The following is a 27167-nucleotide window of genomic DNA, read 5'->3' on the forward strand; positions in this document are numbered from 1 at the left end:
CCTGGGTAAAACACTTTTATTATTTACAATAGGCCTTAATCAACACTGGAGCCTGAACCCAGTGCCCTGAGATTATGATTTTTATGTTTTATCAACTGAGCTAGCTGGGCTAATTTGGATTTGCTCTGTAGATTAGCCTGGCCTCAGACTCACAAGAAACCTACCTGTCTTTGCCTTTGTCTCCCAACTATTGAGGTCGAAGGCCTAGATTTATTTATTTATCTACATGTATCCTTGAAAACATCAATTTCTATTTCTTTTCCCCATCTTTGGAGATTAATATCTCTGTGGTTAAATATACTTTTGCCAATTCTCCCATGGAAGCCCATGTTTATAGAGACCAGTTGCCCATACCCGCGTGACACCCATTTTAAAGTTAGCTCTCATGAGTTGCCATAGTTTTCCTGTGAAAACCCCACATTCCAAGGAGACAGGCTGGTTGCTCAGCGTAACACAAAACCCTACCCCATTTTAGCTGTCATGAGCATAGCCTTTTGTTGTTGTTGTTTTTGCATAAAAGAAAAACAATTTTGCCCTGTCCCCAACTCTAGGTCCTTGAATTGGCTAATAAAACTTACCTTTCCTAGGGCAAAATGTTGTTTTTTTTGGGGGGGGGCAACAAAAAAGCATTATTGTTCAATTAAAATTATAACATAAAAATTATAAACATATCTTCTAAATATACTCATACCCATGTCTGTTTCTTGCCTTTTTAATCGCCTTTATGAAGCATCCATAGAGCACACAAGATGACCTCTCCACCGCTGCCGGATTCTCTCCTTTTTCTTTTTTCCGGTTTCTTTCTTTCTTTTTTTCCCCTCTTACAGCTTTGTCTACAGCAGAGCCTCTCTAGCCCTGTGGCTTCCTTAATCCTTTGAATTTAGTTTATAACCCGCATAGCTGGAGATACATTGTAGCATGACATTGTAGTGTTTGATCTGAGAGTTAATACTAGTCATTATAAATTTGGCATATAAAACCCGTGTTTGCCAGTGGCCTGCTATCAAAGGAAGTCAGGATTACCAAGTAAATGGCAGCCAAGGAAGCTGGTGTAATAATACTTGAAAGCATATAGTTAATGCATTGTGGAAAGATGTAAGTGTATCCCACCATGTCTCTAGCACAGCGGGCTCAAGGCCATTCTGTGGGATGAGCCGGCATTGATATGGAGGACTTGGCACGAGTAGAGTGGTGTAGAGTGGTGGGGGGAATGGGCCTTGGAGAAGGGTGAGGCTTTGCGTGGGGTGTTGATTATGTGGTGGTGGGATGCTGGAGTGAGCAGGTTGGTTATGGTGTGGATGCTGGGTGGGTGCGTGCCTGTGTGACGTGCCTTTAGCTTTTGTTCAGATGTTTCTTTTACTCTTTGTCTTGGCCTTTGTTCCCGTCTTTGTTGGCCTTTGTTCTCTCTTTGTTTCACTCTTTGTTTCAACTTTCTTTAGCTTTTGTTTGGTCTTTCTTTAGCCTTTTGTTAAACTTTGTGTGGCCTTTGTGCGGCCTTTGTGTAGCTTTTGTTGTAAAGTACATCTTGGCTGAGGACCCATCAAAAACACCGTCTGTATTGAAAACCCAGACGTAGAACCTCTCCCTATATATTCCACATGTACTGAGGTTGCCCAGCTCCACCAGGGCCCGCTATCCACAGGAACCTTTCACAGCAGCCAATACCTGCAGGTAAGAGGATCCCAGAGGCTCTGGTTCACGCTATACCTCACATGGGAAGGGTGCACACTCCTGTGTGTCACAGGGGAAGCCTGTCATGATGACAGTTTGGGGAGGGAGGACAATGGAGACCGAAGAAAAGAGAACAGTGGTTTATTCTGATCTGGGCAAAGGAAACCTCAGGAACATTCCTCTTAACATCCCGGATTTATCTGCTCCTGGAAAGGCCTTGGAGTTTCATGCTTGGATACCTTTGTTGTTGGAGAAAGATCAATGGTGTTATTGGTGTTTTCCCTAGTCCCGATTTCTTCTTTTATTGATTATCATGACTTAAAAATGAGTTTTTGTGGGGTTTCCCTCCTCTCTGAGGATTTCCAAACAGTTACTGGTTAATGGGGAAGAGAGAGGTTGCCTTTAGTTAATGTAACCATGTAGCACTGCAAAGTTGCCCACACTCCTGGCAGCAGAATGGGTGCATGCTTCTGTAAGCAACCCTAATGAAGCTCACTGGATTTTAACTCTTCCCCCTAAAAAAAGAAAACCCCACGGAAGTAGAGGGGAGGCTAGTTGGGAAGTGTGGGGCGGCAGGGGGGTCTTCAGGAGCAGGAATAGACAGAGAGAAGGGATGTGACTGGAATACATTATATGTGTGTGCAAAAATGTTGCAACAAGGGGTTGGGGTTTTAGTTCAGTGGTAGAGCGCTTGCCTACCAAGCCCAAGGCCCTGGGTTTGGTCCCCAGCTCTGAAAAAAAGAAAAAAAATGTTGCAACAAAACCCAAAGATTATATGCCAACAAAAAACATTTTTTTTTGGTTCTTTTTTTCAGAGCTGGGGACCGAACACAGGGCCTTGCGCTTCCTAGGTAAGCGCTCTACCACTGAGCTAAATCCCCAGCCCCAACAAAAAACATTTTAAAAGGAGTAAAGTTAAAAAGAAATAAAGTGAGTTTTCTTCTCATCTGGGAACAGTTGCTTCCCTTAGACACACAGCTGGACTTGTTTGTGGGGGTGCGTGGCCAGGAAGACCAAATCTTCACCCTGAGTGGAGCTGTGTTAATGCTTCACCTCATACAGAATCTCTCAGAAATCTTGGCAATCTTCAGTCTGCGGGTGAGAGAAAAAGTAAAAGGAAGATCATGTGTCAGGGGAATGAGGCAATGCACTTGGCTAAAGTATTAGGAAGAGAGTGGAGAAAAGGTTTCAAAAGCTGTGAACAAAGCAGGGCGGCAGCCAGGTGAACAGATCTGCCGTTTGGGGAGTATTTAGGACGCAGGGGATTGCTGGCAAGTGGCTCTCAAAATTGCTTCAGATTTATAGAAAAGTTGCAAGCAGAATAAGGCATTCCGGCTGGACCTAGTTTATGCAAATGCTGGTGACACGTTACCACATTGGCCTGGTCATTCTCTCTAATGTGCAAGCACATGCCACTCACACCCTCCTCAGCCATCCAAGACAGGCACACACCAATAACGTCAGAACGCTAACACTGTGCGTGCTGGTCTGTCATCTAAGCTGGAGGTCCCCGAGTTCATTAGTGCTCTCAGCAGCCAGTCCAGGCTTACACATCGCTTTTGGCTATCTTGTCTCTTTAGATTCCTTTAGCCTATGGATGTGCCCAGGACAACCATTCTCTGATGAGCTTGTTGGTTTGTGTGCATGCATGTGAGAGTGTGTGTGTGTGTGTGTGTGTGTTCAGGCATACACATTATGAATATATATACATGAGTAGGTTTCTGAGTACATGTGTAGAGGTTAGAAGTCAATGCACATGATTTCACCTTGGTTTTTGAGACAGGGTTCCTGTTATTTGACCTAGACTTGTTTGCTGGGATCTGCCTGTCTCCATCCAGTGGACACAGATGCTTGGTGGGATCTGAACTCAGATCCTACACTTTGCATAGCACGTAATTGACCCACTGAGCTACACTGGCAGCTTTGAGCTGTTACACTGTCGAATCTCTTTCGGTGTGTGTTTGGTCTGAGTGATGGGGTTGGGTTGGAATAATGGTTAGATCAGGTCCCAACAAACTCTTGACCAAGATACTTCCTCCCATGGTCCCAGCATTTGTATTCAGCATAGACCTCACCCTTGCTGGGAAAACTGCTGTATCCAAAGAGTTGCCTATAGTTTGATGGTGCATTCTGTGCTTATAGGATTACGGGGCTGGGAGCATAGCTGGGTCAGCAGTGCCCGTTCAGTGTGTGCAGAGGCCCAGGCTCAATCACTAACACTGCATATACTGTCTAAGCCTGTGGCACCTACCCTTGATCCCAGCACTCCGGAGGCGAAGCCAGGAGGATCAGAAGTTCAAGTTCCTCCTCAGCCACACAGGGAGGTGGAGACCAGTCTGGGTTAAAGATCCTATTTCCAACAAGAAACAGATATGCATTCCTGTGATGAATCGTTCAGGGGTAGAAAGGGATGGTATTAAATCCCTCCTTTTTCTCAGTCAAAACCATTGGGTGTCAGGGTATAGAAGGCTCAGGAGGCAGAAGAATGTGTAGATAACACCTGACACCTGCCTCTCACAGCCTGGAATCCTGCTGGGCTGGGCTGGGACTAGGTTGACTGTACCTATGGAAGTTTATACTCAAATCTGATCATGGAAGCTTTTAATTCGGGCTCTGTGGAAGAATGAGTAGGATTTTAAGGGAGCGCCTAAGATCTATTCATGGAAATTACAGAAACTTATAAACGTGCACAGCTGAGCCTTCTCTTGCTATGAACAAACATCACAGCTGTGCGCCCTTGAGCTTCATAAGTTCAGCAGGTTCATGACCAAGGATCTCCTCTGTGTTCCAATGCCACACCCTCCCCAGACCTCTACTAGGCGGGAAAAATTAGAGCTTCAAGATGTTCCTAAGATGTGTCAAGACTTCTTATTCTCAAAATCTGTGAGCTATGAAATACTCCTATATTCTAGGTGAGGGTGTAGAAAGAGGCTACCCTATGACCACAGCTGGACACATCATCACCCTATGACCACACATGACCATGACACTCAATGACCTGGCCACACCACCCTGTGAACACACCTGGCCACACCACCCTGGGACCACACCTGGCCACAGTGAATAAATCTGTTCCTGCTTTTCACTCACTAGTCTCTTTGACCAGCCTGTGAAGACAGAAAGCCATGCCCAGACTGTTTGAGCTGCCAGGGTTCAGGTCGGGTACTAGCCTTAGGTATCCTGATTGTTGTATTTGGGACATAGAAGTTACTGCATGGCTTGACAAAGGCTTTTATTTTATTTTATTTTATTTTATTTTTATATGTATGGTGTTTAGCCTGCACGTGTGTATGTGTACCACGGATCTGCCTGAGGTCCAAGGAAGTCAGGAGAGAACCTTGGGTTCCCTAGATATGAAGTTAAGGATGGTTGTGACTAATAAGGTTGTTGCTGGGGACCAAACCCTTATCCTCTGCTAGAGCAAACAGTATTCTTAATTGATGAGCTATTTCTGCAGCTGATATCTAATTACCTGATAAAGTGCTTTATAATAATTAATTATATACCCCATGATGAACCATCTTGTTGTGGAAAATGGAGACACAAAGTCTCTTTTTTCTCAGTCAAAAGAATTTTGGCTCAGGACATGTGAAGTCTGGGTGGTCAGGGGAGTTTTGTGGTTGAGTTAACCTGCTCTGACCATCTAGAAGGTGGCTGGGCTCCTGGGATTAGACTGATCCCTTGGGTTCCGGGAGGGACTGCCTTCTGCTGGCTGAGCAGTTTATCCTGGTTCCTGCTCTTCTGGTGACCCAGAAACATTTGATTAAAATTCCTCAGTATTTGGTAAAAATGGTGCAGCTTTTTTTTTCCGTGCAGCAACTCAGGCACCAGTCTCCTTAAAACCAACCTGGATTCTGTTTTTATTCCACTAGAAGGATGCTATGGGATAATGAGACAGGGTTACAACAGGTCCCAGGAGAAGGGAACCATGGTCCTATTAATTATTGACCTATATTGTGACCCAAGTTCACTGAAAAGACTACATCCGTTCCCCTTAGGATCTGAGTCCCTTCAAGAAGACTTAGTTCCCGCATAAGGCGACTAGGGTCTCACGAGTGAATAACCCACTAAATTACAGATTCTGACTGCGGTGGGGACGTCAGACCACGGTGCTTTCTCCAACCGTGCTTTCCCCAGTGCCGAGACTATGGAGAAGTGGTTCCTCCTCATGCCTCTGTTTACCTGTTCCCACACGCAGTGTTCCGTGAAGATTCAGGTTCCCAGTCCCCACTCCACTCCGGGAAAGGTCTTGGTGCTCAGCAATGTTGCTGATTAGCTGGTGCTAGCCACTTACGGCTGTGTAGTTAACTCGGTGGCAACACTCAGTGTTATCAGGAGGAAACTAAAGGATGCTGAGACTATGGCCACATACAAAACAAATTAATAAAACACGAAGAAATAATTTAAAGATCTTTTTTTTTGTTTTTTTTTTTGGTTGGTTGTTTTGTTTTGTTTTGTTTTTGAGACAGGGATTCCTTGTATAGTCCTGGCTGTCCTGGAACTTGTTCTGTAGATCAGGCTAGTCTTGATCTCAGAGATCCGCCAGACTCTGTCTCTGCAGTGCTGCGCACCACCACCGCCTGACTTCTTCTTCTTCTTCTTTTTTTTTTTTAACAGCTTGCACCACATTTCATTTTTATCCATTCATCCACCCAATCAACAAATACTTGTTGAGTACCAGTGGCCTGCGCTGAGTCAGCACCTGCTGATCAGTGTGTGCACGCAGCTCAGACCTTACATTTTAGTGATAACAATATAAGAATCTCATGGGAGAAAAGGTGCCCCGTAAAATCGAACTTCCTTCCTCTAAACAGCTACCAGGAAGTTCTTCCCTGATAGAACCCTCTGATCAAATTCAGGCCTGCAGGTTTGCAACTGCTTTACTAAGCTGTCTCCCAACTCTGAATTAAGGTTTTCTACTTAAATTAATGAGCTGGGTGTCATTTTTCCCCATAGTGATGAGGCAGCCTACAAATTAGCATGAAATTTTACCAGTGCGTCCTTCCTCATTCCCAGACTAGCAGACAGCGTCTTTCTAGATCCATCTTGGCTGTGAGAGTGAGCCTCCGAGTGTTGCAACCGTGTAGCTAGTTCGCTAACTGACCAGTTTGTGCCCTATCACCTCACTTCCAGGGCAACAAAGAATCAAATGAGAGCGAGACAAGCTGGGAATGAAGTCCTGGTTGCCAGATGGGAGCTTGAAAACACAGGTACCGCTCTGCATCTAAGTTGTTGCATGAATGATTACAGGTATTCAGAACGTCACAGAAGAATGGGAAATCAGCAAGAGACTGAGTGAAATAACTTCCCTTAAGGTGTGCTCTCTTACTGGTCTTTCCCTCTCTCTGTCCCTCTCTCGCTCCCTCCTCCCTTTCTTTTCTTCTTTATCTTTTGAGAATGGGTCTCACTACAAAACTCTTACTAGCCTGGAACTCACTATGTAGACCAGGCTGGCCTCAAACTCACAGAGATCCTCCTGCCTCTGTCTCCTGGGCACTGGGATTAAAGGTGTGCACCACCATGCCCAGCAGCTTAAATGCTTCTTAGATCGTGCCAGTTATTTCCTGGTATTCTCAGTCTGGAAATAAACTCTCTGTGCTGGAGAGACCATGACCCAAGCCACCATTTGTCTGCTTACAACCCCCTGTACCATGCACAATAGCCCTCCTGTGAAAAGACTCTCTCTCAGACCCCCAGACTTCAGTCAGAGGATCATCTGTGTCTTTGTCTTAGCTTCATCTGTCTGTCTCTCTGTGGCATTATTTTGTGCTTCACATCCCTCCAGAGTGAGGTCAGTGCAATCTTTTCCTTCACAGCTCCTTTACTCTCCAGTTAAACCAGCATTTGAAGCTTGTGCTGTGTCCCTGTGGGCTCTGCAGCTGGTCTCTCTCACTCACCCTTCTCCACTGAGGGATTTTAAGCAGGACTCCCCGCTCTCTTTCCACCACAACTCCATCCATCAACTCGACTTCCGGCAGTTACAGGAACAAGGGACCTAACACTCCAGTGTATTAGCTGTTCTGTCTCCTACGCCCATTGCCACGCTGTGGACCTTGTCCATACTTTACCATATCAAGGCTAATGGTTAAGGGTTTCCTCTAGACCCAGAGAGCGTGCTGTCCACACTGCTGCTCTCTCCCCACTTTACCTCAGATCTTTCCCTTTCTGGTTCTCAGCTGATGCTCTGACTTCATGGAAGCAAGTGGATGAGAGCTTCTAGCTTCACTCTCCTGAAGAGCTTTTAACCTCCGAACATTGCTCTCCTTCTGTCTCCCCTCTTCTGACGAGGGCAGGCAGGTGTTCAGCAGCCCCCTTCTCATGTGTTCGGCATCCCAGTGTCATTTTCCCTCAGGAATGTTACTGACTTTCTTCTGACTGTGTTCCATCTCCCCCTCCGTAGATCTTTCCACAAATGCATTTACATATTCACATCTCTTTCATTACACCAACTAAACAAAGGACAGATCAACAATCACCAAACATCAGCACCTCTCCCCAAAGGCCTCTGTGAACCACACACCCTCCCAGGACCCTCTCTGACCCTCCATTCTCCAACGTTTGGTTCCTGTTGCTTATTTTTTTTTTTCCTGTCTGAATCCTTAGTTGAAATTCCCTCAACAATGTAAGGAAGAACTCTTGCTGTGGTCACCAGTCACCCCTGTGCTTCTACTAAGCTTCCCCTGGCATAATCCAAGTCAGGTGACCATTTTGAAGCTCTCCTTGCCTCTGGCTCATAGGCTCTCACAGCTCTGAGACTCCCTCCCACTCCTCCACGGAACCTGAAAACCATAGGCTCAGGTAGAGATGTTTTTCACAACACCCAACAAAAGCAATTTAAGGAAAGACAGTTTATCTTGGCTCACAGTTTGAGCATGCGGTCAGACTGTCACGGCAGAGAAGGCACTGGCAGCAGGAGCGTGAGGCAGCTGGTCCCATCACATTGGCAGCAGGAAGCACAGAGAGATGACTGTTGCTGGTCAGCTTGCTTTCTTCTTTTTATTAATCTCGAGCCAGTCTGGGGGATGCTGCTGCCCACAGACAGGGTGGAGCTCCTCTCCTTCCTTAAACCTCGTGGAAGTGCCCTGCTGGACATGCCGGTGAGAGGTCTCCCAGGAAGTTTCGAACCCAGAGTAACCGTCACACTGTCTCTTCTCTTTCCACATTTAGCCGCCCACGTGGCCTTCGTCACCACGTTCAAACACTTTATCTCCAGACTTACTTTGTTGAACTAGAGACACGTCCAGCAGGTGCCTCAGCTGGCCGTGGACCCAGGACATGATTATCTACTCACCCTAGGTCCCCAAGGAGATTCCAGTGTCCAGGGGCTGGAGTCAGCTCAACAGTTAACAGCACCGGCTGCTCTTGTAGAGGACCTACCTTTGGTTCTCAGTACCCATATGGCAGCTCACAACCACCTGTAATTCCAGTTCTAGGGATCCAACACTCTCTTCCGGTCTCCACAGGCACTGCACGCACACGTGAACACACACACACACACACACACACACACACACACACACGTCCATAGACTACGACATGTATAAATTTAGCTTTAAAATGGTGTGTTGTTTATGTAATGTTTAGATTACCATACTTCTTGTGTGTTTTTCTTGCTCTGTTGTAGTAACTAACGTTTTCACACCTAAACATTTGTCTAGTGTGTTTATCGGTGTGCTTGAGTCGCCAATCTTATGTTATATAAATTCCTCTCCTTAGAGACGCTCACCAAGGGCTCCGGCATAGCTTGTGAGACAGTTGTGGGGGTAGTCCACACTCGTTTGTCTTTGTTGGCTAAAACAAAGAGATACAGTAAGGCATTTAACGTGGCTTTGTGTTCCCAAATGGGCGACTGCCTGAGGATACTGGATACGGAACTCTTATTCTGTTGTGTCTCACATAGTCTCCAAATTTCTGTTGGATTTTTGGCATCTTGTGGCTGTCTGCACGAAGGCTTCCTAATTCAAAATAAATATTTGTATGGTATAGTTCATTACCTGACATTGGTTTGTCACAATGATCAACTGCCGAATTTCCATTGTATTAATGTGTAAACACACTCATCATCAAGGACACACGTCCCTGGGGAGAGCATCCCTCTCGGGCATGAATTACTAGTCATCCGGCCAGTGGTGACACCCTTCTGTCTTCTATTTCTGCTGCAGTGGATTGCTCAGCACAGAAGCTGTTGTGTTTATTGTGTAAATCTGTTCTCAGAGAGAGGCATCAGTTTCTGGCCCAAGAGATTAGCGAGAGTTAGGATGGTCCCTCAGGGAGCAGGTGGATTTATTCTGCCCTGTTGAAACTCTTCTTCAAGTTTGTCAAGAGTTTCATCTGTCTCCCCCGAGGACCCTGAGCACAAGCAGGCGAGGTGACAGGGGTTCTTTGACAGCCCAGGGTTCCCTGTCTTATGATAGTTACTGGCATAATTGTAAACAGCAGGCAGTATTGAGCTCATGCCCCTCCCCTGCACTGCCCTGTGCCCCTCCCTGCCCCGCCCCTGCAAACCTGTGCCCCATCCCTACATAGCCTGTGGCCCTCCCCTGCCCCGCCCCTTCCCGCCCCGTGCCCGCCCCTGCAGGCCTGTGTCCCGCCCCTGCAGGCCTGTGTCCCGCCCCTGTACAGCCTGTGCCCCTCCCCTGCCCCGCCCCCGTGCCCCGCCCCTGCACGGCCTGTGTCCCGCCCCTGTACTGCTCTGGGCCCTGCTCTTTACCTCTTATTAGCTATCCGCATCTCTCTTTTCTGACGTCACTTTTTCCTTATCTGTGGGCCCATCAGAATGGTTGTGACCTGCTATTCCCTTGCTGTTATTTCTTTTTGAGTACTACAATCAAGCGAATCTGGAGATAACTGCCCGCTGGGCAGGGAACATGGGTTAGTGGGTGAAGGGGATTGTCGCTAAGCCTAGCAGCCTGAGTGTGATCCGTGGGATGCATGTAATTGGGAGGCAGAGAACCAACTCTGGTAAATTGTCCTCTGACCTCCACGTACACAGCGATGTGTACACCTCTGACCGCCTAACACTGAAGCGTACACCCCAAACAAATTGATACAGTCTATTTAAAAGACTATTCCTTCTCCACGATTTGCCTGCTTTAAAATTTTTTTTACTCATAGAGTATTTTGGATTTAAAAATCCTGATTACTAAACTAGGATACTTTTACATTAGAACATTTTCTTCTACACCAGAACAGGATGTTGAACTTGTAGCTGTAAGGCATTACATAAATAAAGGTGGGGGGGTTCATGTCTCAGAGAGCTCACTTCTATAACAAGCACAGCCAAGGCATGGAAGAACAGAGGAAGCCACAGGCAAGGAGAGCTCTGGAGTCACATCCAAAGTCACGCTGTCCTTAGACAAAGGAAGCATGGGGATTTTATTCAGGGCATCTGCAGCACGCTCAGTTAAGGAACACGTTCATGAACGTTTTGAGTTAAGGAGTTCACTTCCCCCCCCCCCCCCCAAGGAGTTCACTCTTGAGCATGCTCATGTTGAAGTCATGAAACACTGTTTAAAAGATTAAAGGGGTGGACAGGAACACCTTTGGGAATGACCTGCATGCACCATGCACCATGCACCATAATGTTTTAGCTTAAAACAAGCGATGGTTGCTTTGAAGGTGCCCATATAGGAGTCACTGCTTGGGTGCCTGCCTTCCTTAGGGTGACAACACCTTCCAGTGAATTCTTTGTCTCATGAAGCAGTAGTCTTTATGATCTGTTTTCTTCCTTCTCCTCCCCCTTCTCCTTCCCCTTTTCCTGTTTTCTGTGTTAGAAAGAATATTGTCTCAGAGTTAAGAACATATTCTAGTCTACCTTGGTCAGGGGTCCTGACACCCCATTTCCTACTTCTCAGCCCTCAAGGTGGCTTGACTTCCCTGTTCTCTTAGGGTTTTACTGCTATGAACAGACACCAAGGCAACTCTTATAAGGACAACATTTAATTGGGGCTGGCTTACTGGTTCAAAGGTTCAGTGTATTATCATCAAAGTGGGAGCGTGGCAGCATCCAGGCAGGCATGATGCAGGAGGAGCTAAGAGCTCTACATCTTCATCCAAAGACTGCTAGAAGACTGACTGAGGAGGGTCTTAAAGTCCATGCCACAGTGGCACACTTCCTCCAATAAGGCCACACCCACTCCAACAAGGCCACACCCACTCCGACAAGACCACACCCACTCCAACAAGGCCACGCCCCCAAACAGTGCCGCGTCTTCAGCCAAGCACATTCAAACCACCGCATCTGTATCTCTCATTTGAAATCACGAGTCCAAAAGAGTTCAGTACACGAAGCACGTGCCTCTGCCTGGCTCACACTTCCCACCACGTGCTTGCTAGGATGTTTGCCTTGATTTTACTTAAGTATTCATCTTTCCTAGTTTTGTTTCCTGTTGCTGGAAAAAGTGAATTGGGGGGGGAATTACTTACTTTAGCCCCCAAATTTCAAGTTACAGTCCATCATAGTGGGGAAGTCATAATGGCAGGTGCTTGGGACATTTGGTCACATCATGTTCACAGTCAAGAGCACAGAGCAATAAATTAATGCATGCCTGCTTGTGCCCAGTGCACTTTGCATTTTTTAACCCTCTCTTCCTCTCTCTCTCTCTCTCTCTCTCTCTCTCTCTCTCTCTCTCTCTCTCTCTCTTTCTCTTTCTCCTTTTTGAGATAGGGTCTTACTATATATAGCTCTGGCTGTCCTGGAACTTTCTATATAGACCACTACCTCTACTTCCCAAGTCCTGGGATTAAAGGCCTACAGCACCACTGCCAGATACTTTTTCATTTCTTTTTTTTTTTTGGTTCTTTTTTTCGGAGCTGGGGACCGAACCCAGGGCCTTGCGCTTCCTAGGTAAGCGCTCTACCACTGAGCTAAATCCCCAGCCCCACTTTTTCATTTCTTATACAGTCTGTGATCTCCTTCCTAGGGAGTGTGCTGCCTACAGTGGGCGGGTCTTTCCACATTGCTTAACTTAATCAAGACAATCCTGCCACAGACAAGCTCATATGCTGAACACGATCTAGAAAATCCCTCATGTAGATCTCTCTCCAGGGTTCTAATTAAACTGATGATTAAAACTAATCACCATGGCAACCACTGATCATTTTAAATTATCCCTCAGTTATAGATCATGCCACTATACATATGTGGATCTACTTCTGAACTCTCGGCCCTGTTTCCTTGACCTATGTCTCTTCCCAAGCTTACACGCTGCTAGTGTACTTCATAGTGAGTGTCAATAGTCTGAATGATGGGGATGTCTTATTCATGTTTGTCTGCGTGGGGATATGTCTTTGGTGTAGTTCATAGTGAGTGCTAATATTTAGAAGGACACGGATCTCGTATTGGAAACTATCTTAGTTGTTCTTGGGTCTTCATGGTTTCACCGGAACTATGGTATGGCCTTGTCAGTTACATGCAAATCTGATACTGATGAGAATTACATTAACCCTTTAGATGTACTCTGCGACATTAAGCATGCTATGGTATTAAATATTTCTCTTTAAGTTTTCAAAAGTTTTGTAGATTAAAACTTTTTAAAAATTATTTTGTGTGTCTGTGTGAGTAATTGCACGTGTGTGTGCACTGTGTGTGTGTCTGGACATTGGAGAAGAATGTTGTGCTCTTTGACGCTGGAGTTACATGTTGCAAACTGTCTGAAGTGGGTGCTGGGAATTGAACCCCGGTCCTTTGTCTTCAGTCGCTGAGCCATCTCTCCACCCCTGATTATGTTTCTTAAGGTTGTCATTTATTCATCTGGTATGTTTCTACCTATAGATGTTCGGTGGTCTTGTGGTCAGTGTGAATTGCTTCTTTTATTGTATATATTACATCCGTGAGTTGTAAATGTTTGAAGTTTGTAAATTGGCCTGTGTCAGGAATCTCTTTCTAAAAATACTCAATTCGTTTGTTATTTATTTGTTATTTTTATGTATATGGGCATTTTGTCTGCACGTATGTTAGTTGCACCATGTACATGCCTGGTGCCTGCAGAGGTCAGAAGAGGCCACCAGATTCCACAGAGCTGGAGTTATCAAGAGATGACTGTGAGCTGCCATGTGTGTGCTGGGAATCGAGCCTGGGTCCTCTGGAAGGGCAACCATGCCCTTAACCCCTGAGTCATCTCTCCAGACTGTGTCAGGAACCTTGTTGGACTCTCTGTCTTTCTCTTTCTCTCTCCCTGTCTCTAATGTTTGCTTGTCGACTTTGACAGCCTCAGAATATTTTGTGTGTGTATATATATATATATATATATATGTACATATTTGTGTGTGTGTGTGTGTGTGTGTGTGTGTGTGTGTGTGTGTGTGTAGTTGTTTATGTGTGTGGAGACCTGAGGCCAACCTGGAATCTCATTTCTCAGGACAGTGTTCACATTGTTGTTTGTGATGGAGTTTTTCCTGTTTGCATGGAACTCACTAATCGAGTTAGATTGACTGGCTAGCAAGCCCCGGGGTCCCCACTGTTGGGATGACAGACACCTCGCTACACTGGCTGTTGTCCATTTATCTTTTAAAAATGTGGGTTCTAAAGGGGTTGGGGATTTAGCTCAGTGGTAGAGCGCTTGCCTAGGAAGCGCAAGGCCCTGGGTTCGGTCCCCAGCTCTGGAAAAAAAGAAGCAAAAAAAAAAAATGTGGGTTCTAGGGCACTAACCTTAGGTCTTCAGTTCGAGAGGCCAGCACTTTTCTGACTGAGCTAACTCCCCAGCACAGTTTTTCAACTAAAACATTTGTACAGGATTTCAAACAACGCTGGGTGATGGTCCTGGTCACTGCTCCTTCCTCAGGTGTCCAACTAGGGACCAGGCTTTCAAAACACCACATTCCATTCCCACTACAATGAGAGGTGGCCATGAGTGGATACTGAGTTTCACTGAGCAATTTCTTTTTAATTTAACTTATTAACTAATTTATTAATAACTAATCTCTGTATATATGATATGTGTGTGAGTGTGGGCATATGTAGGGTCAGAGGGCAACTTCTCAGGTGGCGATTCTCACCTTCCACCCTTTTTTTTGGTTCTTTTTTTCGGAGCTGGGGACCGAACCCAGGGCCTTGCGCTTCCTAGGTAAGCGCTCTACCACTGAGCTAAATCCCCAGCCCCCCACCCTTTTTTGAGACAGGATCTCTTTCCTGTTCCCTGTCGTGTACCCCAGGCTAGCTGACCCAGAGCCTCCAGGGACTCTCCTGTGTCCATTTCCCGTTTTGCTGTAGCCCTGCTGGGTGTGGCCAGCTCTGTGGGCTCAAGGATTGAAGGCAGGTGCTCAGGCTCTACAGCTGGTGTTTTCCCTGCTGAGCCATCACCGGGTACCCAGCGGGTGCTTCCTTCTTTACCACTGGCTACTTCTTCCCTTTCATCTGCTGATACAGTAAATTATACTTGCAGGGTTTCAAATTGAAACTGTTCTGAAACTTAATTTACCTTAGCTAACATGTATCACAAAACACTTCACCTACCAGACTGACAAAAACTTGAGAGACTCCCGGCTAGAGAGATGGTTAAGAGCATCTGCTGTTCTACTGCAGGGCTCCAGTTGGAGTCTTAGCATTGTGGGCCACAACCCTCTGTAACTCCAGTTTCAGGGAATCGGATGCCCTCTCCTATCCTTTTGGGGCACCAGGCATGTATATGGTGCACTTACATACATGCAGGCAAAACATTCATGTAAAATTGTAAAGAAAGAATTCTTTGTATTTTATATATGTTGTATTCCGATATTGCTTCTCTTGCCTGCAGGTATTGTGTCTTTAGATGTGGGGTAGGTTTTGATTGTTTCAGTCATGTCAACTCATACTAATTACATAACAAGCTTTCTTTATGAAGAATCCCCCTCTGACATTGATCTCGGACATCTTTGATAGGCATCGAGTTTTCTTGCGTGTGTGCATCTGCTTCTGAATTCTTGTTTTCTACTCTGTGGTGCCATTTGTTTCGCTTTGGGCCATCGCTACACTATGTTAATTTGTTTTAATTAATTAATTCATTATAAAATATTGGGTCTCATGTGGACCTAGCTGTACTGAACTCGTTAAGTAGCCAAGGACGGCCTTAAATTTATGACCCCCTGCTTGCCTGCCCTGAGTGTTGGCATTACAGCATGTCAGATTATTTTAAACTCTGGCCCTCAGGAATGCATTTCCATATATGGTATGAGAACAGTTGTTACTGTTTTTAGATTTTAAAACATTTTTACTTCATTTTTGATGCTTTTACTCATTTTTTTGAGAAGTTCACACAATGTATTCCAATAATAATCTTTTACCTCTCCCAACTCCTCCTCCCCGCAGCCACCAGAAACATGGAGTCTGATTTGTGTTGGCCCGCTGCTCTGAGCGTGAGGTCTGCCCTTGAGAATGCCCAGTATACCCAATGCCACTTCATGCTACCCTCTCTTGAAGTCACCAATTGCAAACAGCTTCTTGTCTGGAGGAGGAACTGCATAAGCGTCTTCCAGTTCTCCATTCTGTGATTTGGGATTTCAGGGCATTTGCTCCTTTGTGAGTTCCACGTGGCTCTTGCACTGCCAGAGTCTCATCTGCTCTGTTGGTTCAGACTGAAGGTCTTTGTTTAAGATCCTTGCTGATTTAGTAAGAAGTGCATGGCACTTCTTTACTTCCAAAAACTTTTGTTTCTTTATGGCCTAGATCTTTTCAATTACAGTTTTTAAAATTTACTCATGTTATTATCTGTGCAGCTTTAAATTTAGACATTTTAGTTTTTCTCTTTATTTCTGGGTTTTTCAGCATTTTGTTGCTATTGTGAATATAATTTTTCCCAGTTATTTTCCCACTAATACTTCATCCCTCTGGGTGTTTGCACACTTCTTCTGTCTTTATATTTTCTTGAATTAGATCACAAGTCAGTTCACAAAGAGGGAGGAAGAATCCTTATGCATTAGGGGAAGGGAAGGTTCTGGAAAGACTCCCTAAGGAGGCTTCCTTTTGAGCAGGGTCTCACTGGGAGGTGAACTGGGAAGTTGTTGGGTGGGAAGGGATCAGGCAGAAGCTATCTGGTGAGGTTCAAAGGTTGGAAATAATCTTATTTCTCGGGATCTAGGGACAGGTGGATTAAATTGGATTAAATCGTGATTACAGCTGATGCACAAAATGAAAACAGTGTGTAATACTTTCCTTCTCTTGCTGTGATAAAACACGCTGACCAAAAGCAACTTAAGGGAAGAAAGGGCTTATTTTCAGTTTCCAAGTCACACTGTGTCATTGAAGGAAGCCATGTGAAAGAGCTCAAGCGTGAAGCAGACACTGTGGAGGATGCTGATTGTTGGCTCGCTCTCAAGCTCATGCTAGGCTAGTTTTCTTACATAGCCCAGGAGCATGTGCCTAGGGAATGGTGCTACCCATAGTGGCTTTCCTATATAGCATCAATTAGCACAATCCCCGACAGACATGCCACAGGCAACCTAATCTGGGCAGTCCATCAGTTGAGATTCCTTTCCTCTAGGCTGTGTCAGGTTGGCAGTTGACAGTTGAGGCTAACTAGAACACTAGACAATTGCAAACGGTTTCCAGAAACATGCAGTACTTTAAATCAAACATGGAACTCTAACAGATACTAAATACACACTAGGCTGACTTCATAGAGTTGATCACATGGTTATTCTCCATAGCTGATGCATTGAAATGAGACATCAACTTTAAAAACAGTTCATTCATTTGGATATTGACAACAGATTGGAAATTATTGATGAGCTCAAGAACTCACCCATACAGAAAAGGAAGTGAAGCTGAAAAGATGACATTGACCTTTGTGGTGTATATCTGGAGTTGTACTCTGTAGGAAGGTTGACACGGGATGCCTCCTAGTCAAACATAAGCCTAAAGAAAAATCAAAGCACACAGCAAGTCCGTGCGCAAATTGATGGACTAGGAAAAGCTAAACACAGGCATGAAAGCAAAGAGCTCACTGATGAAGAGAAAAGGTAGATGTGTAACTTGACAAGGTCCCTTGGAGGCTTGGAGATGCTCAGGGGTGGGTGCTTGATTCCTATGACAGGGACCAGGGTTCAAGACCCAAGAACCCATAGGTGGGTGTGGAGCACCCTGTAATGCATCTCTGGAAGGCAGTGGCAGGAGATCTTAGATCAAGCTGTCTAGCAACACCAACCATCACCTGCAGGTTCTTGGTTTGGCTGAATGATCTTGAAGATCTTGTTCTTAGTTCTTATACCTCGTCAAACAAGGTATACCTCATGGCAACTATCAGGTAGAATGCTCATAACAGGATAATTGATCATATGGCTTTCTAAACACTTTTACGTTCATAAGTTCATAGCAAGTTTAAGGTGACGGTTCATGTCACGGATTGATAAGGTTTAAGGAATAACAGCAGAATCATTTATATTCTTTCCACTAAGGCTAGTACCTGGCTAAACACTTACCATCCATTTTCTAGCTCCACAAGTTAATTATAAGTTTAAAGCAATAGTTTTTACATCACAAGTTACCAAGGTTTTTTCAGGAGACAAATCATCTGCCTTGCATCTTATTATTTTGAAGTCTTGTATAGATTAGTCAATAATTTATTTTCCATCCTTGTACCTACAATAAACTGCCCAATCCCAGTTTATGGCCTTTAGTTACTGAGATAGTGGCCTCATTCCTAACCTAGAAGGAATGTTTTCCTTGATCATAAATTTGTTCCAAGCCTGTTTTCTTTTCCTAGTGCAATTAGCTAGTGACACATGGAGGTTTACAGAGCTCTATTTGCAGTTTTTATTCTACAGGGGGCATGAATTTGTCTTGCCCCCTTGTCTTAATTCAGGAGTTCTACAAAATCATTATCAGGAATTATGAAGTCATCAATTCATCTAAACTGCATTATTACTTGAAAGTTCATCTTCATATTGATTCTGCAGGACATCTGCCCAATAGGGTGGACTGATGCCCAGGAATCCTTAGGCTATGTAATAGTGACAGGAAAGGCATATCAGCAGCAGGAAGGAATCCTGGAATGAAGTCTCTAGGCTGTGCCTCTCAGAATGCACCCATCGCAGCCATGCAAAAACGGTGGGCTATCTCCAGTCTCCAGGAAACTCACTTGCTTGCCATAGCCTTTCCTACATCGCTCTTGTCATAAAACTATGCACAACACACACACACACACACACACACACACACACACACAGAGAGAGAGAGAGAGAGAGAGAGAGAGAGAGAGAGAGAGCGCATTATTAAGCGCCCTCACCCTAGCTGTGCATCTTTGTTCTGCAGAGCAGCATCACCTGTGGCTGCTGAGCAGAAGGGACCCTCTCTCACATGCTGTTTTGTGTCTCCCCTCTCCTCTCTTCATCAATGGTTTACAGTAAGATGAGTCAAAAAGTGGCCAAGGAGGGCCCCAGGCTCTCCAAGAACCAGAAGTTCTCAGAGCACTTCAGCATCCACTGCTGCCCACCCTTCACCTTCCTCAACTCCAAGCGTGAGATCGTGGACCGCAAGTACAGCATCTGCAAGAGCGGTTGCTTTTACCAGAAGAAGGAGGAGGACTGGATCTGCTGTGCCTGCCAGAAGACCAGGTAAGTGCAGGCTCTGGGCCAGGTCTACACCATATTCCCCCTGCTCCATCCATGTCACCTCCCTGTGAAGAAAGTTCTGGAGGGCGAACAGAAGGTGGGAGGGAGGGAGGGCTTTCCAGCTGTTTCCAGTTCCTGCCAGCATCCCTTAAGCGATGACAGTGGAGAGCCCGGGCTGCAGCCTCCAGCTTCTTTTGGCCCTCTCTGCACCAGCCGCCGTGCCACATCCCCTCAGAAGCCCAAGCACCAGCCAGCTGCATCCCCTGTGGTGGTCAGAGCGCCGCCAGCCAAGCCAAAGTCCCCTCCGAGGCCAGCCAAGCCAAGGTCCCCTCCGATTCCAGCCAAGCCAAGGTCCCCTTCAAGGACTGAGCGCCAGCCGCGTCCCCGCCCAGAGGTCCGACCACCACCAGCCAAGCAGAAGCCCCCTCAGAAGTCTAAACAGCCAGCACGAAGCAGCCCCCTCAGAGGGCCAGGCACCAGCCGCGGGGGGTCTCCCACCAGAGCTCCTAGGTTCTGGTAACACCATCTCTTGCCTTTTGTCCCCCCTAGCCTAAGGTCAGTAGCTGCTCTCTGCAAGTACTAACATGGGGGATCTCTCCACAGTACCAAGCCTGTGTAATCTACTCCCTGCATTAAACCCCCTCTGTTTGAAAGACCTGGCGTGGCTTCTGTTTTTCCAGATGTTACTGGTCCTCCCTTCAGATGGCCGTGTCTGTGTCAAACCACAGGACTGGAAGTCACTAATTTACCAGCATGGTGTTGACTACAGTGGCAGGCTGCGTGTCTGAGCTTTCTTAAACCCCCTTGTGCCTCAGAGAGGAGTAGTGTTAACTCGGATGAACTGTGTGTGGGCGTGTGTGAACTGAGAGGACCCGATGCTCTACTTGTTCACCCTCCCGACACATTTCATCAGATATCCATTTGTTCACTCAGCCACTCAGTAAAAACTGCCCTGCCTTGTAGATAATAAGGTTCTATTCACTGTACTGGGGAGAGGAATATGATTTGTGATTCCCGAGGACCAAGAAGAGAGAAGCTGGCCCTGGTGTACACAGTAATCACTCCAATACTGCCGTGCCAGGATGTATGACCAAAGGAGCCCTGAATGGCGATTGTCCAGCTCTGCCATGGGAGCCTGAGGCTTCACAGAGAAAATTAGGTTGGAGCGGCGTACAGGAGAAGGATAGACAGAGAGGCACTTACCAATCTGCTCTGCCTTAGGTAGACCAGTTTCCTTTCTTCTTTTAGAGACTCACACTGTAGTTCAGGTTAGCCCAGATCTTATTCTGTCCCTAAGGTTGACTTCAAACTTATACAAACCCTATTGCTCTAAACTCCCAAGTGCTTGCATTAACGGTGTGAACTGCCATGCTTGGCAGTGACTTCTTCCTCCTTCTCTTCCTCCTCCTCTCTTCTTTATAGACTTTATTTTTTGGTACAGTTTTAGGCCCACAGCAAAACTGAAGGAAAGACAGAAACTTCTCCTCTATTCCCTGCCCCCCCACACACACACACTGTGGGCAGCTGTTTACTATCTGGAGGTTGATCTGTGTGGTGGGTCTGTGTCGACCACTGATCCATTGATCCTTTTCACTCAGCCCCTGCGCAGCTTTAGAGAACCCTCCTGAGAATCTCACGCATGATTCTGTGGTGTCTTCAGACACAGCAAACAACTCTAACTGCAATATCCCTAAATAAGCGACCACGCCCATCCTCTGTGGCAGCTGCCGCATTTCTGACACCCCTAAATGAAAGCGTTGGTGAGATACAAGAACAAAGGGTCTACTGGCTGTTGCTCACTAGACCTTAGTAGAGCAGTGAATCCAGTCGGTCATTGACTAAGTCCCTCCGAGGGACTGGGGTCAAAAGCTTGGTTCAGTTGGCTAACTTCTGATATGCAAAAGTGGACAGGAAATGGAGGAGGCTGAGAACGTTCGCTTTGTACAGAAGAGGCAGTGCTTCATAGAAAGCTAAGCAATGCCTTTGTGGGTGGTTGGAGTTCAGTCTGTGAGCGGAAACAATGTAGAAGTTGAGAGTAAACACCTCCCAGGCTGGCTGGTTTGACCCAGCCTCCGTCCCTCTTTGGGTATCTGCTAAGGCGCTAAGAACACAGGACCAGCTTCCTAACAGCCTGTGCCTCTCATGCACCCCCTGAGCCCAACCCAATACTAAAGCTCCCTTCCCAGCATCTCAGAGGTCCCAAGGTAATATTCTAGAATAGATATTTAACCACCACATCTTTTATTTCATTTGTTGACCTGACTTTCAAATCAGGGGCGCAGGAGGCCCATTAATGGGAGCAATTTACACTCAATCAGGGCAGCTAGGTCAGAATTCAGACAAAGGTCTTTTCGGAATCTATAATAACTCTTTAGAGACGGTGCTCTCCCTGGACTGGAGAATATCTCCGACTTAGAAATGAATGGGCTTGGTTTTCAGCATCCCTGTGGAAGGCAGAAGCGTCTCTTTTTTTGATGGGAGGTGGTCATGGCTTGCCCCTCTGAGTTTATTCCTTCCTGTGTCCTTAAGATTTGGGATTTAACGTCAGGATCCTAAGGTTGGGGAGCTGCCACTGTGGGAGGTCACCTTAGAGGTCAGGTCCGCAGCCTGGAGAAATTATGCCACGTAAACTAAAACGTATCTTTTCTCAGTTTCAGTTTCCGCCATTCATTAGGACTCGTAAAAACACAAGGATAGTTTACTTCTGTGCCTGGATCCTGCCTATCGTGGTTTTACCTTAGCTTTTTGGTAGAGTCTGGGATTCTATAGATTATACCCGTATCTTTCAGCAGAGACAGCTGTGCATTTCTGTTTCAGTCTGCTTACCCACGTGGGTATGTCGTGAACTGCCACCTTGCTGGAAACACGTTTTGAGATACGACTTGGTGTCTTCAGGGTTTATTGTCAAGCTGGAGGGTGGCCCCAGATGTGTTTTAGAAGACTCACAGAAGTTCCAGTCACTTCTGGAACCTCTATGGCAGCGGCTGGGTATTGTTAGATGCTGGCGTCACCTTGGTGCTCACTGAGAAATATGCCCTGGAGTCAGTTGATGGGATACGTTCAACTCTGATGAGCACGTAGAGCCGGTCTGTTCTTGGAGGGAGCCTGCACTCCCACAGTGATCTGGGAATGGATTTGGGGCACTTGCCTCTCCAGCCTCACAAACTCCTGGGCTGTTTGTTCTGCTACAAGGGAAATCTTTGTGACTTCAAAGGTTCAAAGCTACGTAGAGTGACATCGGGTGTTTTACAGACGATTGATCCTTGTGGGTTACCATCCTCCAACCTTCCTGTTTTGCTTGGTCAGGACCAACAGTGTCAGACGTCTCCCAGAAGCAAAGCATTCTTCTCTTGCATCTAGGGGGCTTCCATTAACAGTTTACGGATCTGTGCTATAGCCCTCTGCCTCATGAACTGAAACTTCTTGCTGAGCAGACGCTGCCCTCTGCTGGGCATGGATTTATTTACCTGTGTGTCTCCCTTCCAGGACTGTGTGAATCAGGCTCAGGCAATCTCATCTCTCTAGAGCCCAGCTCAGGGTTTGGCTGACGTCGGCGACTGAATGAGACCAGATAATTTACCTCACAGTCTGACCCAGCAAGAAAGTCAGGTTTGAGTCCAAGCTTTTTGATATAAACTTGTGACCAGTGCTTGTGTCTGGGCCCACATATTTGTAACAAATTTTTTAGATGTTATGTATCTCTTTTGAATGTAGCTCGTTCCCCATCAAATTAGAGACCTGTAAACCTGGTCAGAATTTTATAACAGGGTTCATATACACGGATGTGCGCGCGGTTACGTTTTCCCCGCGGAATCAGTCACCATGGCTCTCGCTGATGTGACAGGATATCTGAACAAGCATGGTAGGAAGGTTCATTTTGACTCACAGTTGGAAGGGACACAGTTGACCATGGTGAATGAGGATCCGAGGTGGCAGGTCAGGTGATATCCACAGCCAGGAAGCAGAGGTGAACTCTGGTACTTAGTTTGCTTTCTCCTCCCTATTCAGTCCCTGGTCCCCAGACCATGGGCTGTCACCCAACACATTCCAGCTGAGTCTTGTCTTCTCACGTAAACCTTTCTGGGTGCTTGTCCACAAACACAGTGGTGCGTCTCCTTGGTGACCCTAAATCCAGGCAAGTTGGCAACAAAGAGTCAAAGAGAGCAGGCTGGGTACCAGCGTTCGCCTCTCTGTTTCCTAGCTGTGGATGCCATGTGACCCGCGATGGCAGGTTCTTGCACAAATAATAAAATGTTTTTGTTTCTGTTCTAGGAGCAGGATGTACTTATGCTATCTTTGTGTTCTTCTGGGTCCCTTGCCACCAGTCAGGAAACCAAATATTATAGAAACAGGGAGACAACATATATATAAATACCTTTTCTAGACTCAGTTCAGGAGAAAAAAAAAAGAAGTCAACATTTCAGTTTTGACCAGAGATTACCAGAGTTGAGAAAGCAAAGAGGGATTCCAAAGCTGGATTTCTGAGGAGAAAAATAACGTCACAAGTGGTTCATTCAGGGCTCAGCCCTTCCTGCCCTTGTAGGACCTGAGTTTAGTTCCCAGCATCCACATGGTGGCTCACAACTCTCCATAACTTCAGTTTTAGCGCCCTCTTCTGGAATCTGCAAGAACTGCATGTTCATGGTTTTCTCTCTCTCTCTCTCTCTCTCTCTCTCTCTCTCTCTCTCTCTCTCACACACACACACTAAAAACAAACACATCTTTTAAAAAGGTCCATGAAGTCACCGTTGTATTAAATATTCTGCAGGAAGTGGACACCACTTACCAATTTGTGAATTTTTCTTTTTCTCTCCGTAAATCAGATTGAGAAGGAGGAGCAGGTCAACCCCAAGAAAAAAGTGACCGAGAAGGGACTTCTCGTGAATGGACAGCCTCTGCTTGTGGATTTACTGCTTCACCGCAACCCATCTGCCCTCAGACTTATCTGGCCTCGAGTATGACGCAGGGGTGGACACCTGCTGATGTAACAACTACAGATGCCCTCAGTCCCCATGGTGTGGGAGCCTTAGGGCAGCCTGCCTGGAGGTGAGGAGGGAGCTCTTCATGCCTTACTCTAGCCACAGAGTCCTGGAAGGACCCCTCGGGCTCCAGAGCTCAGGGAATGGGTCTTTTGGTTTCATCTGGAGCCCTTTTCTCTCTGGCAGGTGCACAGTTCCTCAGGGTCTTTGGCAAAGGTGATTACAGAGTCAATCCACACACATTCCTCCTCCTTCCAATTCCCCTCTCTCCCTGGGTCAGGTTGACAACCTGGCTCTTTTTCCTTTCCTTCCTAATTCTCTGCCTGGCCTCTCTTGATCACGTGACATCTGCCTCCCATTGACCTTCTTAATCAGGAGTGGTCAGAGCCAACGTCCACACTGGTGAAGGCTCAGGTTATTTTTGGAGTAAGATACAGAGTTGCTGTATGATCCTTAAATGCAGCAATGTTCTCATAAGAATGGGATCCCGTTAAATCTTCACGTCAACTGTAGGTAACTTGTGTCAGAAACAGAGGAAAGGGGGCATCTTCCTCCCTCTCCCTCTGCAGGCCCAGTCTCCAGCGTTACACAGGGCTTTGTGAGCACCAGCTCCTGCCCCAGTCTGGGGGAGAACAACCCTCTAAACACTGACTTTGACTTGTCCCCAGTGCAGTTGGCACTCAGCCTCACAGACTCTCAGTGCAGCTCTGACTGCTCTCAAATTATATAATTTAGGAAGGTCATGTGGCTTCAGCCCTGTCCCCCATTCCCCATCACCTCCCTTGAGGCATCCTGGACAAGTCCCATGTGCACTTGTATAGGTCTAGAAAGAATGCTTGGAGAGTTTCTGTCTCCAGGTCAAAATTCCTCAAATTCCTGGGAAGGGCAGAGGCTTGATGCTCCAGTGTTTTCCGTGGCTGACCCTCCACATCTGGGTCTGTGGTAAGGGAGAAGTCAAGAAAAAGGGGAAAGGAACTTGACTTTCTATAAAGGAAGGTAGTGTGTGTGTGTGTGTGTGTGTGTGTGTACGTGTGCACATGTGTGTGTTAGAGAGCTAGCAATCCAAGAGTCCTTCCCAGACTAGGAGGCCAATCCATGGTATGAAGGAGTTTGTGCTCAACTGTCTATGTGGAGCAGGGTTGGGCTGAGTTTCTGTCTCCTTGCTCTAGTTTGCTTCCACGATCTGTAGCTCAGACTCTTGGGAAAGAATGAGCTTCGGTATGGACACTTGTTCTAGACCATAGGAGCCAACCCTCCCCCATGGCACTTGCTTGTACCTCATCTGCACTCTTGCTGTGAGGACAGAGATTGGGCCAGGTGGAAGCGCCTTGTACTGCCTTGTACTCGTGTGGACTGGCGTGTGGGTGTCGGCGTTGAGATTAGCTTGGGGAGATATTCGCCAGCTCTCGGTTTTCTTGCCCAAGTGCAGATGCTAGAGAGCCCCTCCAAGTCCCAAGTTAATTCTTGCCTCCCTGAAGACCTCAACCGTAGAAGGTCATCATGAAAAGGCCACCACTTCAGAGTCCTGGCCTAAACTCAGAGTCCACATGCCTTCCCAGCAGGGGCCACAGAGGTGATCCACTTGGGCCTCTTTCCCCACTCAGCCCAGATGGGTGGGGGTGGAGGGTGGAGGGTGGAAGGAGAGGAGTTGGAGAAAATCCATGTCTATTCAGGCTCCGTCTGGGTCTGCTGCACAACAACTTCAGCTTGTTTTGAGCCCAAACTTACATAAGTTATAATCACAAAGCTGGAACTAGAGAAAGAGAGAAGGACACACAGACATACACACACACACACACACACACACACACACTCATATATACACATACACACATATACACATATATACACATACACACATACACATGCATACACACATACACACATATACACACATACATAACACACATACACATGCATACACACACTCATATATACACATACACATGCATACACACATACACACATATACACACATACATAACACACATACACATGCATACACACACTCATATATACACATACACACATATACCATATATATACGCATACACACATACACACATATACACACATACATAACACACATACACATGCATACACACACACACACACACACACACACACACACACACACACACCCTCGTCACTCCTCATCCCTCCTAACATTTTCTCCTTAGGAGGCTAGTAGAAGGGAAGGAAGCCGTTTCTATTTACAAGGAAGTCCGGCTCACGGCCCGGGAGATGACTGCCTTGCAGGCATGGGGGATAGAGTTCGGATCCCCGTGACCCACGTGAATGCTGGGTAGGCCTGGCAGTGGACCTCTAAATCCAAACTCAGAAACTGGAGACAGGAGATGCCAGAGCAAGCAAGAGGCCATATCCATGAACTCTGGGACTGATGGAGAAACCCTTCCTTCCTCAGTGAATATGATTAGAAGACATAGGCTGACTCCCAGTGTCAAACTCAGGGACTCCATGCACACACACCCCTGCATGCTCCTGCACATACACTTGCAAACATGAGCACACACACTTCATACATCCACATGGAAATGGGGGTAAGAGAAACGAGAGAGTACCCGGCTCATGGTTCCTCTAGGATGGGCCCACCCTGCCCAGGACTTAGAAGCCCTTTCCACACCTAGCAGGACCACACCATTTCTTCTGCCTGTTCTCTCTCTTGTACGTGTGAACAAACGGGATGTGTCATCCACCATGGGGCTGTGTGCGCACTCCTAGGGCCTCTTGTGCTCTGACCTCCCTGTCCTACATGGATGCCCTCGGCTCAAATATCACCCCAGAGATTCTTCCACGGTCACCGACTCCGTCATTCTAGTTTGTCTTCAGGAATCATCACTCACTTGTTTAATTATTGTTTAATTCTCGCTCCAATGCTTTGCTTAATGTAAATCCCATGGCTGCCCCTTTGATTTCTCCTGTCTTCCCTTGTCTGGCACTAACAAGACGTCAATAAATTCTTGCCGACTGAAA

At 46.4% G+C, this 27167-nt stretch overlaps 1 protein-coding gene across 3 annotated transcripts; it reads left to right on the top strand.

Moving 5' to 3' along the window:
- Positions 1–1615: 1615 nt before the first annotated feature.
- On the top strand, positions 1616–27167 carry Mobp (myelin-associated oligodendrocyte basic protein). Of its 3 annotated transcripts, NM_001389272.1 has the most exon segments (5): positions 1616–1671; positions 2487–2522; positions 6805–6881; positions 18988–19197; positions 19408–19847. In NM_001389272.1, coding segments are annotated over 2 exon segments (513 nt in total). In that variant the 5' UTR covers positions 1616–1671; positions 2487–2522; positions 6805–6881; positions 18988–18991; the 3' UTR covers positions 19715–19847.

This window comes from Rattus norvegicus, chromosome 8, assembly GCF_021556685.1.
Source record: "Rattus norvegicus strain SHRSP/BbbUtx chromosome 8, alternate assembly SHRSP_T2T, whole genome shotgun sequence".
Lineage (NCBI taxonomy): Eukaryota > Metazoa > Chordata > Mammalia > Rodentia > Muridae > Rattus > Rattus norvegicus.